Source organism: Merops nubicus, unplaced genomic scaffold, assembly GCF_000691845.1.
Source record: "Merops nubicus isolate BGI_N331 unplaced genomic scaffold, ASM69184v1 scaffold34620, whole genome shotgun sequence".
Lineage (NCBI taxonomy): Eukaryota > Metazoa > Chordata > Aves > Coraciiformes > Meropidae > Merops > Merops nubicus.
In genome coordinates this window covers 26,155-39,041 of record NW_008582813.1, presented here as the reverse complement: position 1 = coordinate 39,041, position 12,887 = coordinate 26,155, and the positions used below count along the sequence as shown (strand labels likewise).

The window sequence follows — 12,887 nt, the reverse complement described above, 5'->3', positions numbered from 1 at the left end:
CCACAGTAAAATCAAATTAAAAACTTACACATCTTTGGAATATGTGTTCTAATTGCCTTCTTTTAAAATTCCTTTCAGAATTGTTTCATTGGTTTATTTTAAATATGAAGTAGTGATGTTCTTCTAAAAGTACACCTTTCTAAATTGTTCAAATTACTAATAAAACAAATGTAATAAACTAATAGTAAATCTGGCCAAACAATTGGACCTTCAAGCGACATTTAACGAGAAAGATAAAAGTTTTACCACTGGTGTTTCCAATTCTATTTTTTTTAAAGTCAAAGTACACTAAAACTGTAACTCCTGGTCCTCTTCCGACCTTCTATTGGTTTCAGCATCTAGGAATATTTCTTCAACTATTTTCTCACTGCAGAAGAATTTCACTTGAAATCCAAACTCTTAACAATGATGTTATTAACTCAGAAGTAGAAACGCTACCTCAAGCTCCCTAGCACATCTCAAAAGTGGGTTTGGTTTGGGTTCGGGAGTTTTTTCTTTGGTTGGTTGAGTGGGTTTTTTTTTGTTTTGTTTTTTTTATTTGCAGAAAAAATGCTACTTTTAAAGGCTAGGCAAGCAAGGCTATCTACCTGCATATACAACATATCACGAGATCAAATTGAAGCTTTGGTAAGATTCTCAAATTTTTAAGGTCCACTCCTCACAATAACATATTAAAGAAAGTCCTAACCTTTTCCTTTTTCTTTTAAAAAAATATCTGAAACACTAAAAGTTGAAAGCAAATACAATAGCATTACAATAACACTGCACTAAATTCTGTCCTGGTACACAGCATGCATATGCCCTGTGCCAGCGGATGAGTTTTAAGGAAAACGTGCAGTCAGCTGAATATGAATGAAGAGCCAGTACCCAGCCATCCCCCAAATACTCTCATGCACCCTCACACTCTCACATTTAAACATATTATTCAAACCTCATATAAACATAATGATAAAAAGTCAGTTTCACTGCTTCTGGAATATATGTAGTGAACCTTGTAAGCATTAGGTGGAGAGCACTCAAATGTGTGTGGGTGACCGGCAGGTCTCCCAAGGCACAGGAGACATCCAGCCCTGCACCCTGCCCTGCACAACGGGGGATTCTCCTTGCCCTTTTTAGTGACAACCCACAGATCATTCCCCTTGTCCTCCTTTCCCCACAGCTGACATCCTCTTGCAGTTGCCTTCTCCCCTGAACCTATGAGTTGCAGGAGAAAATAAAAGCTGCATGTTCAATACTGGAACCAAAACTGGAATGAAAATGGGGACTGTTCAACTGAAACCAAAATGGCATAAATTCCATTTGGTTTCCTATACTTTCTCCTGCATCAGTTTCAGACCAACGCAGAATAAATCAAATTACTTGAAAAACAAGTAAGTCAAACTCTTAGGGATGTCTTGTTCAGGCACTCTGCAAAATGCCATCCCACACTGTCAGTCGCTGCTGTGCCTCAACCTTCTGCCTTTAAACATTTAGAACTGAATAAAGACTGACATAAGAAGACAGGCGTCTGCAACGGCATTTAAATTAATGCCAAATCATGATGAAACTCAGGCACTTTTAAGGTTACGTTTTACTGCAAACTCCAGAAGACTATCACATCTTTCTCTCTTGGAAAAAAAATGCTGCAGCATTTTCTAAATAGGAATGTTCCCCATGTGAGCAGTATCATCAGCCAGCAACTACAAAAAACCTCAAGTTAAATAAGGCAAATTAGGATTATTCGGCAAAATGAGATAATTATTTCTTCTGAAATACGCAAGTGATGATTTTAAGACAGATGATATCCACAAGAGATCTGAGATGAATTTATGATTTCCTCTTGCAGAACACAAGAGCTACGAATTTCAGATAGCTAGAGCTGTTTAAACTATTTTAAAAAACAGCTGAGAAACAAATGGCCAAATAATTCTAAGCAAATGAGAAGGGACATTTCTTTTCAATTGTCATCAGTCTGACCTAGATTTCAGCATGCATGTTCTCCTAAATTACAGACCAGATTGAAAAGCCTTTTTTATATACTTCAATATGCAAGAGCTCCTCCAGATAGCAGCAAATCCTGTTTCTGATTCTCTGGCATGAAGCTGTTCTGAAAAGTATGTTGGACAGACACACTTCTTCGCTTCAGAATTGTCAAGTACTCCCAAAGCTGTCAAAGTAGTATGCTGCAGTAATGAGAAAAAAAAAAATCCCCCTACGCAAACAGCATTTTCTATCAATTCTAAATACTGTACCTATATGAAAAATCTATTCATGTTTATGAAGCCAACACTCCACAATGTACCAACATGACACTGAGCTCTGCACATAGCTGGCTGTCCCTAGCCGCCTCTGAAGCTTGCACACCCAAGGAAGGGCAGTAGCTAGAATCACATCTGTTTTCCTTCTTGGTATGCAGGAGCATAGAAGAAACAGTGTAGATAACATTATCTGGTTAGTCTTAGTCTTCCTGTGTTCCAAGAAATCTCTGGAAAAAGCCAGCAAGAAGCTCTACAAGTATTTGAACGTAGGCGGCCACCTAACATTAACAGTGCAGAGATGGAATGGGAAAAATTCCTACTTGCAGGATATGAAAAGCAAGTAAGCCTTCTTATCTTAATATAGAGGAAAGACCTGTGAGAGGTGACAGAGCAATGTTCAGGTGAAAGTTAATAGTGACCGTGAAGAAAGCTCTAGAGGGAAACATATACTATAACCTATTTACAAATAAAAAGAAGGAAAGTAAGGAAAGAAAAAGGAAGGAATGGGAGAAAATGAAGGAAGGTGGGGAAAAATAGAACTCTAGCCTGGCAATGCCAGGATGAATGCAGGGCAAAAGTGCACCTCAAAAGTGACTCTCACTATGCATTTTGTGAACAAGTGTTTCCTTTATGTTGAAGTCTGCAGCCTACAGTGCAAAAAGGAAGGCTGAGCTGGAAAAATACCTTGTTGCAGCTGCAAAGAACACACGCAGTACACAGAGTAACTAGCTCACCACACTCTGTGCTCAGGATGCTTTCCCCCAGCAAGTCTCCAACCATTTGTGATTTATGGAAACATCATGAAGGTGAATATTAGGGATTGAGTCACACTGGTAGAATACGTGATAACATGAGGCAACAAGGAGGAGGAAGAAGGGAAACCATGCTGCCCCCCATCTTCCTCTGCTAATTCCTCAAAGAGAAGTGATCATACCTTTAGCCCACCATCCCTCCTGCCTTGTGCCAAGAGCAGCACTGCTATATTTGGCTCTAGTATTAGCACAAATTCACAAATTCTAATTTTTAACTGCTGCTTTCTATTTCAGTGGAAGTTAACAAGTATGGACCTAACTTAAGCTTATTTTATTTCAACAGCCATGTGTTGGTATTTATATCAGAAAAATTTAATCCAAGATCAATTATTTTACAGTGTTTGAACAGGTATCAGCATCGATACAATCACCACATCACAGAACTTATCTTGTTTGTAATTATATTATAACACAATACAGTGACCCAATCTCTCTCTACAAAGTAACATTACTATCTCAGTTTAAGTATCACGCAGTAGTACTGAACTCGGTCTGACCCCTCGTTAGGTACCAGCAATCTGCAATTCATAGCAGTTGTTTACCTGTCCAACCCACTTTGCACTTCCTTGAAAGCACATTTCTTCCGAAACAAACTCCTAGTCTTTATTCAAATTCGATAAGCAATATCTCATCTGTAATCAAGAGGCTTCAAGTAATTCCTTTTTGTATTTTTTTTTCTGTCACACCTGCTGTTTATTAAAAAAAACACGACATTTTTGTGTCTTTGTGTCTGAATTGTACCCATAAAGCTCACTCTCATCAATGCCCAGCAGCCTTATATGTCTGGAGATAACACACTGTATTTACATGGATTTCAGAAGAGTCTCAGTCAGGAGCAAAGCTAGAAAAATACACACGGTTTAGGATCATTTGCACAAAATGATGTAGTCTAGGATATCCAACAAAAGCCATAACTGTAAAAAAAGGGTAAGTAGGTCATAAGTTGCTTTAGTGTCAGTAGGAAGTCTACTGTATGTGGCAGAATAGAGAAAAACACTCAAGTAATACCTGGACGAATACAAAAAACTCAGATACACAGAAGTAACAATCTATACCACAACCTTGTTTTCTCCTAGAAACAACATTCAAAACCAACCTTACTGTGAATTAAATTATTTTATATCAGATAACCGAATCAATATTATATTGAATACTTAATCGCACTAACAATTCCCTACATCCCACAGTCTAAGAAGAATCTATCACTGCTTCTCTCTAAAACAACAGTTCTGAATTAGTTGAGGCCCTCACAAGCAACAGTATGCCATACCTATCTAGCACTTGCTCAATTCAAAACCTGGCCGCTCATGTATCTAGAGGTGCTTTACCATGATCCAGTCACACCTAGAAAACAGGAGTCCACCAGTGGCAACAGGCAGTTACAAGCCATCATCCTGGGATGACTTGAAGTGTTGTTTCTCAGGAGTCTACCAGAGCTGCCAGACTTCTATATGCATCACACTTCATATGTCTTCTCTTCCATAGGCACCACATTCAACTTTAGAATTCATAGCTAAGGTATCTACTCTAAATTGTTCTCAAGATACCAATAAAACCAATGCTCTGTGACAAATAATTAAGACCTTACCTAGGCACATCACTTCTCAAAGCATGATTTATTTTTTTTTTTAGACATGAGCTACACTTTCAAACTTTTTTTTCAACCAAAAATTAGAGTGCTCTGAGCCTCACATTGGTCATCAGTGCCCTGACTTTTCATTAGATTCAACTCCTAAAACTTACTGAAAGAAAAAGGATACTTTACTACTTTACACTAAATCATATGTCCCTGAAGAAGATACCTGTGAACTTCAAGGTCTAGTAGACGTATCATTAGAAGAACAGAAATGCAATATACGTATTAACAAATATTTAGGGTTACAAGTAGAGATGCACCCAGAAATCCAATCTGAAGAAGGCAGCTATAAAGCACGCACTATTTTTGTGCATTCTAGAGTGACCAGCTTTCCAGATCTCTCAGCTAAACAAACAGGCATCAAACCAGTTGGCTCCTGTAATTTCCTTTAACCCATCAACCATATCTTAATGTGCCTTTTTACCAGATTTCTATCCAAACATCAGATCACAGCTATGCAGTAGCAAAGATTAAACTCTACCACATAATGACATGATTTTAAAAAAGGAATTTCACCATGAACCTAAACAACTTAATTAGTGCTTCATTATCCTCAGGATGTACCTCTATGCAGCAAAAACATGTTGAAAACAGTATGCTGCCACAGTACATCTTCGTAAGAGAAAATGCCAACTGATCCTAGCTCACTGATCTTCTGCAACGTTCTCCAATATTTTATCTAATGAAATTTAACTGTATCCCTGCAGATATCTCATGCAAGTTTGGAGGAAGAGGAACTTCTATGCTGCTGATAAGAAACGAGTGATGCACTTCGATTTGAGGAGGGGGCAGAGACTGCCATACTAGCATACTTTCTCTCCCATTAATGTTTTTTTTCCCCAGTGTGTTCTTCCAGAAAGAAACAAGGCAGCAAATGGAAAAGAATTAACTGAAACAATCTTCCAAAGCCTACAGTGACCTTTTCACAGCTCTCAAAACCAACACTGCACCTTTACTAACGTTAACTTGCAAGAAGTCGGTCATTCTTCTAGAAGGCCTCTTCTTCTGTGCCTGGGAATAAATCTTCTTTCACTTTCCCTGCTCTTACTTTGTCACATGGCTTGTTTTATAATACATCCTTCTGAAGTCCTCATTTCCTGAGCAGGTTGTATGTAGTTCCATCTTTGGTCCTTTTTCCCTTCAATTCTGCTGCTCCAGTTAACATTTCTTTGTGTCATTTAAAGTAACATCTTCAATCCTGACACAAACATTCATTCACCTTGTAGCATTTCTATCAGACCAAACCCTGTACCAGATGGCATAGTCAGTTTGCACGTGATCTACATCAGATCACCAAATTCACCTTGTCATTCATGAATCCAAACTTCTGATTATCCTTCAAAAATCCATTTCTGAATGTATGATGAGTAACATCGCTTCATATCATGTTAAATAAAACCATAACTGGGAAGAAAGCTAAAGGAGATGGGAGCCTCCATCTCCTTTATAATGGGTTGCAGCAAAAGAGTTTACATTAAAAATGCTCCAGTAAGTAGTACCTCCAGGTGATCATGTTATTAAAACTCAGAAAGAAAAGGATTAGAAATAACTACTTTGAAATATATTTTGGGGCACCACTACCCTCAGATACCATGGAAGAACATTGAACAGTACTAGTTGGTTCAAGCTCATGAAGTGGGAGACAAAGGAGAAGACTCCACCTCAGCACAGGCAGCTCTCCAACCCAGGCTTGTTTTTTTACATCTGCATATTTATGCCAAATGCTGCTGGCAAGCCAGATCAGCTCAGGGATCCAAAAGAGAATACTCCTTCCAAGCCCTCCCAAAGGCTTGCCACAAGCTAATAGTTCCCGCATTGTTGTGAGACCATTAGGTAATGCAAGAGAAGGGGTAAGAGCCTAAGGAGGTAAGACCAAGGAGAGTAGGGAGTGGCTGCCTGCTCCTGCAGTAGTCTCTAGTTAGATCACATTGAGCACATCGTGGAACTGCACTGGATTCCCTTTGTGAGTGTTGCCAGATGAGCATTGGTCCTGTCCTTGCAGCACGGGCAGGAATCATGACCTCGCAGCACCCGCAGCAGCCCCCACAAGGCAACCAGAGCTGTAAGTAAACCACCTATCACTGAAGATCTATGTACTCAACTACAGGTTTGCAGGGTTGTATCTCACTCCTCCATATACCAGACAATGATCACTCCTTTAGTCTTAATGGACTGTTACTAAAATGGAGAGATCCTGGGACAACAGCTTGTTGAGGTTTCAGCAAACTAGTTTGGCTGGGTTCACTTTCAGGTGTATGGAGTTTGGAAAAACGGATGGGTGTGAGCAGCAAGGCAGTGGTTACACACAAGCCTTTTAAAGCCTTCTTGAAAAGAAGGGGAAGGAGGGGACACAACATAGGAAACTTTGGGCAGGAAGGAAAGCAAGTGACCTGGGTTTCAGAGCAGCAGAGTTGGTCAAGCTGCTCTTCTCTTCCTAAGTGAACTGAGGGAGGGGTCTCTGGACTTCAATTATTCTCTAACTGTAATCACATACTTCAACTTTGAGAACCTATAAAATAAAGAAGGCACATTTGGAAACTCTGCTATGTCTTAGTGTCTGCATCCGTAACTAAAGGTATTGAGTGTTCATCCCAGACATAAAAGAAACCCTCCTACTGAGTTAGACCAAACATCTATTTAACATCTAGCCTGTTTCCAAAAGTGCCCACATTTTCAAGAAGAATAGAAACGTGGCAAATAGATGCTACTTTTCCTGTAATACCTTTCCAGCCTTCAACCGCTTTCATGAATTCTCTGAACCGGATCCCATTTGCATATTCCCCACAATACACACATCTGTACGCATGCATTGTGCATTTGGGGTTTTTTAGGTACCTACCCTCAGTGGATTTCTCATCCTGTGAACCCATGAGAAATGTTATTATCTACAGCAACATCTGACAAATTGTTACTCAGATGTAACACCCACTACATAAAGGTATAAAAATTCTATTCTTCCCGCAGGAAACATCTCCCTTCCCCTTGTTTGTTTCTTTCTTTGTTTTTTTCACAGAAGTATAACTGTCACTAACTTTCAAGTTACTTTGGAAAAATGCTTGTCTTACACATGCTGGAAGATGCACCTTCTTTCATTCTGGGAAAAATGAAAAAGCATTTGTATTTAAGCAGTAAAACTGTATTACAGCCTCCAAATACTTGCAAACAAGCTTCAAAATGCATCATCTATCCATTCACAACTAGGCATAGTACAAAGCCCACAGGAAAATACAGTTTTAACACAAACTTTAATTCTTGAACAGAAATTTCTAACATTTCAGCTTTATTTTACATTAATCTGGTACAACACAAAGCAGAGAAAAAGAAGCATTTTAAAATTCTGTTTCTTAAATGCCACTTAGCACTATTTTTCCTTCTCTTCTACATTTTATGCATTCTAATAAAGAATTTGTTTCTTCTCCGATACTGAAATAATATACAAGCTTTTAAATTGTAGAAGAGATCTGTCACATAAAAAATTTCATTATACACACCCAAATAGTTTTACAAGAGTTTTACAAAGGTAAACTTAAGGGTCCTACCCATTAAATACTATATTAAAAAACACACACGTGATTTCTGTTGATGTCCTCCTGTGTTCAAGTTTGTTTCCAGATAATGATAATTTTTCAAAGCATTTGATGCTGACTTTTTAATTCATACTAACATATTGGAGACAAAAGGCTCCTTTGTATAAGGCTTTCTGTACATGAAAAAAAAAAAAAGAATAGAAAAAGAGAATACGCTACAAAATCCACCTGCTTTGGCAAGTTGGAAGAATTTTAAACATGTTCATATTACAACTACTTGTAAGTTAATTCACATGATCGTAAACTAGAAGAGCAGTAACTTAAGCAGGCAATTCTAAAATTAAACTATTTAAAGAATTTGCGGTAAGCTGAAGTACTCCCAGCATTTATAGACCTTAGAAACAAAAGGAGCAGTTGCCCCCCTGGCAGTTTTTGCTTTCGCAGCACAATTCTCCACCTGCAACCAGGTGACACTATTTCATTCTAAACTATGTTGTTTCACCTGATGTGGGCTTCTGTAAGACTAATGTTTTCTTAAACCAGAAGATGCATTTTCTAGAGGAGACAGAAAACACATTCAAGAGAAGGTGGCTGTTCCAAGGGAGTGGAAAATTGAACTGGGACAGGAGACACTGCTGGGAGAAGATGCCATAGGACTGGCGACCACAGCGGAGGGTGACAGGGAACACACCTGCAGTGAGAAGACCACTGGCTGGACACCGCAGCTGGCAAAAGCAAAATAAACATCCCAGTGAGGGGGAGGCTGGGTCACAAATTCACTCAGCTCACTAGCAATTAGCGTGGGACCAGCACCAAAACAGAGCTGCAGCAGTGGCTCTTTGAGATATCCAGTTTTTTCGGAGAAGCTCCTTGCCACCTATACGTCCTGTACTTCTCCAGATCTCCAGCACATGGGTGCACTCACTCAGGAACACCTGAAGTAGCAGCAGGTTCTACTTAAGAAGAATGTGTACATTCCAGACTGAGAGAATTAGTTGTTCAGTGGAAGCACAGCCAGATGGGAAGGCTCCTGCATCGACCAAATAGGCACATTTCCATATTAACCTGGAAAGGGGGTGTGTTTTTTTACTAGCAGGTGTTAGTGAAAAATGGATGGAACACGTAGAAAGAACAGCTGAGCCAGGAGATTGCTGGTGTGCTGCTTCAGTGAGAAAAGCAGTCTGAACAGAAACCTTCCTCACTCTGTAAGAAAGTACATTAACTACTCAAAATATAATCCCATAGAAGACAAATGAACATGAGAAGAAAAACTATGATAAAAATTGTATTATAAAGGTTTGTAATCATTAAAGGTTTTGGTTTTTTTTTCCATTTTGAAAGCAAAAACAAGCTTTCACATCCTATTAACAGCTCTGTGAACTCCAATACGCCCCATCTCAGTTACACTTCATAAGGTTCTAATCTTAGGGATGAATCACACAAGAGTTATCATGCAATGTTAACAGAACTTCCGCCTTTTTTTTTCCCCCCCTCTCTCTTTAAGCCTAGGAAGGGATTACACACATACACAAAGAACGTTACAGTTGAAAGGTGAACATAGACAACATGTGGAGGACACGCTCAGTGCTAGAAAGTTGCTAAATTAGATTCCAAACCTAGAAATGCATTTCATAACAGAAAAGATCTCCATCTCCCAGATTTGTTGCTTTCTTAGACATAATTTTAATTCTGAGACATGAAAGCCTGAAATAATGAAACTATACCATCATGCCACATTTTTCTTATGAATTGTAAAAATACAGTAATTGTAAAGAAAATCAATATATTAACTAAATTTGCATATTTGGATTTTACAGGTTATACTATTTCAAGAGAAGCTAACTCCAGCTACTTATTTCTGATGAAGACTTCAGGATGGCAGTAGAGGAAGCAGAAATAGCCTGCTGAGTCTCCCAATTTGAGAAGCTCTGAAAATCTGTCCTATAGGCAGTTCCACAAGAGAAGAAGAAAGGGAAGCACAGATCAGACCCTCACCAGCCCTTCATTAATAATTAGGAAATACTAGAATCACTCTCTTACGCTTGTCTTTCTTGCACCTTGCAAGGAAATAATAAATTAATAGATTTCTGTACAAAAATGTTAGTCTATATCATACAGGACAGAAAGATGACAAGCTATGAGCTTTCACAATTTACTCAAATTAAAAGCTTCCTTCCATGAAACAAAAAATTCAGTGCCAAAAATGAAACATCCAGTTCAGCCAAAGACCCACACAGACCCACATTCTCATGCTTCCCAAGAAAGATACCTCCTCACTAAAGCAGATGCTGGACTGAACATGTACTATGGGCTAAATAAAAGTCAAATTTCCAACCTCTGGTAATTTATTGTATCATCCTTTCACCTTTCCCCAGTTTTGACTCAGCTGCAAAATTTTCTGTTAGTTTTGTAAATTATTTGAAGCTGAGCTCCTGGAGAAGTAGTTTGAAGACCATCTAAACTCCACAGTGCTCATCAGATATAAATATTGCTCCATTCAGGTCAGGTTACCCTTCTCAGCTACATGTGGAAATTTGTTTCAACAGCTTATCTTCAAAACTACTTGTACTGCTCTTCCAACAGCTTAGATGTCCTACATCCCACAGGATTAAACTCCAATAATCTCCTTTTTTAAAAGGGTATTTATAGAAAATTTGCAGATCAGTCCTACCCAAGTCTGAGAGAATAAAAAACAACAGTCTTTAGTGATACAATTTTCAGATACTCAAGTCAATAGTGAAAAACTGTCTTGTGGGCAAGGGACATCACTCTTTCTTCCCTGAATGTCTGCCTATATTAGGCTGCAATGCCAAACCAAAATCATGTATTAAAACTTCTTCCCCATTGTGGAAAAAGGCATGTGTTCTACCTCCACTAAGCTGAAGAAAGGCCTATATTATCTCAGTTTGTAGAGAAATTTTTGTCATAGTATAGTCAACAAGTAAACACTTCCAGTGTGCATGCAAGGCAGATTACACCATCAAACATCTGCATACAGTAGAAAGGCAGATTACAGAAGTTAGCGCACACACAGTGTCCCAGATACCAAAAGGATATACAAAGCACTTCACTCTACAAACACTCAAAAAAAAAAAAAATAATTCACAGTGAGAACAATATACAAGAGTCTCCAGGACTCTTCCTTCCCCTTAAGATTCGCTTAATTAAACCTCTCAGACTCACAGAACCAAACACCAACAAATGATTCTCTAAACTTACAATTCCCATCTTTCACCACCGTAATTAGTACAGTAACATAGTTATATGATAAAATACTACTTTATATTGAATAGACTAGACACTGGATCAGAGGTCACACCGAGTTTAGCAGAATTAATGACATCTGTCTTTACCCAAATGATCTTTAGAAAGACAATGTTACTTTCTTTACTGTAAGAACAGTGTGCTGAACAACACAGACTACATATTTTCTCAAATCAATAATTGTTTCACGTTAAAACAAATAACCTCTGAAAAAATTGATTTCAGCATATCTTCAGCAGCCCTCCAAAGTCTTCAAGAATAGCAACAAAATCACTCCTGGAATTTAGTACCGAGGAAGCTTTAACCAATACTGTAAGAGCCATCTAACTTCAGCTGGAAGATTTTGCTCCACAGCCAAAATAATTAGGAAAAATCACCACTTTATACCACATCTAAAAAAAAAAAAAGGTTTGAAGACTGCAAATACAATTGCAAAACTAATCTCCTACACATAGATTTATCCCAGGATAGATGTTTCAGACTGCTGACAAAATATAAGTTCTAACTTTCTTCTTGTGTCCCCCCCCATAACCACCTTTCTACAGAAGAAAAATAATTTTCAAAAGTCATTTGACAATCATGAACAGTCTTAAATGTTTACATCCTAGAGCTACCTAAGATACAATATAAGAAAGCCAGAAAATGCAAGGCACAGTTACTCACAGAGCACACTTGGAAATCAACACACAATACAAAAGCATTCTCTCCCACCATACACTTCAGAGGCAACTAAAAAGACAATTTAAGAATGCCATTTGCTTCTAATGCCCCCCTAACAAAATATTAGCAAAATACATGTATTTCAAAAATAGAGGAAAAAAATCTTACTCTGCTATATCAAGATATCCACAGGAAGCAGCTGCGTGTAGAGGTATCCAGCCTTCATTATCTGGTTGATTAATATTTGCTCCATTTTCCACCAGAAATTTCACCATATCTACGTTATCATCTATACAAGCCTATAAAGAAAGAAAGATTTAAGAAATAAGTTCATATCAAAGCTGTTCTGCAATACCGTGCATCTTTAAGCAACACCTTACGGAAATGAGGGAAGTAGTCTCAGGTCTGATGAGGCAGTAGGGTTTATTTGTTGGGGTTTGACAGGAAGAATTTGAGATAAAAGCAGCAGGTGTCACAGATTTGCAAAATATCCTTAAATAAACAAATTCAAACAGAGTTTAACAAAACCAACAAATATGATTTGTTTGGGTTTTCTGGGAAGCTGTTTACAATCCCCACTGCAACCTCGTTCTCCAATACAAAGTGGAGACTTTATAAACCCTCACTCCATCCCAGGCCTAGCTCAGTCACCCGAGTGGATATTACAACTGAAACAACAGCAACACCACGAAGCAGAATTGTTGTGACCAAGAGATGGGGAGCAGTCTGGAAATAATACCATCATGTGATT

General features: G+C 38.4%; 1 protein-coding gene across 3 annotated transcripts in view; it reads right to left on the bottom strand.

The window, feature by feature from the left end:
• PPP1R12A (protein phosphatase 1, regulatory subunit 12A) overlaps window positions 1-12,429 on the bottom strand; it is a 69,322-nt gene extending 56,893 nt beyond the window's left edge. For all 3 annotated transcript variants that reach the window (XM_008938804.1, XM_008938811.1, XM_008938819.1), the window contains exon 1: window positions 12,305-12,429. In XM_008938804.1, coding sequence (XP_008937052.1) covers window positions 12,305-12,411 — 107 coding nt within the window. In that variant the 5' untranslated portion in view covers window positions 12,412-12,429. The remainder of the gene's footprint in view (window positions 1-12,304) is intronic.
• Window positions 12,430-12,887: the final 458 nt, after the last annotated feature.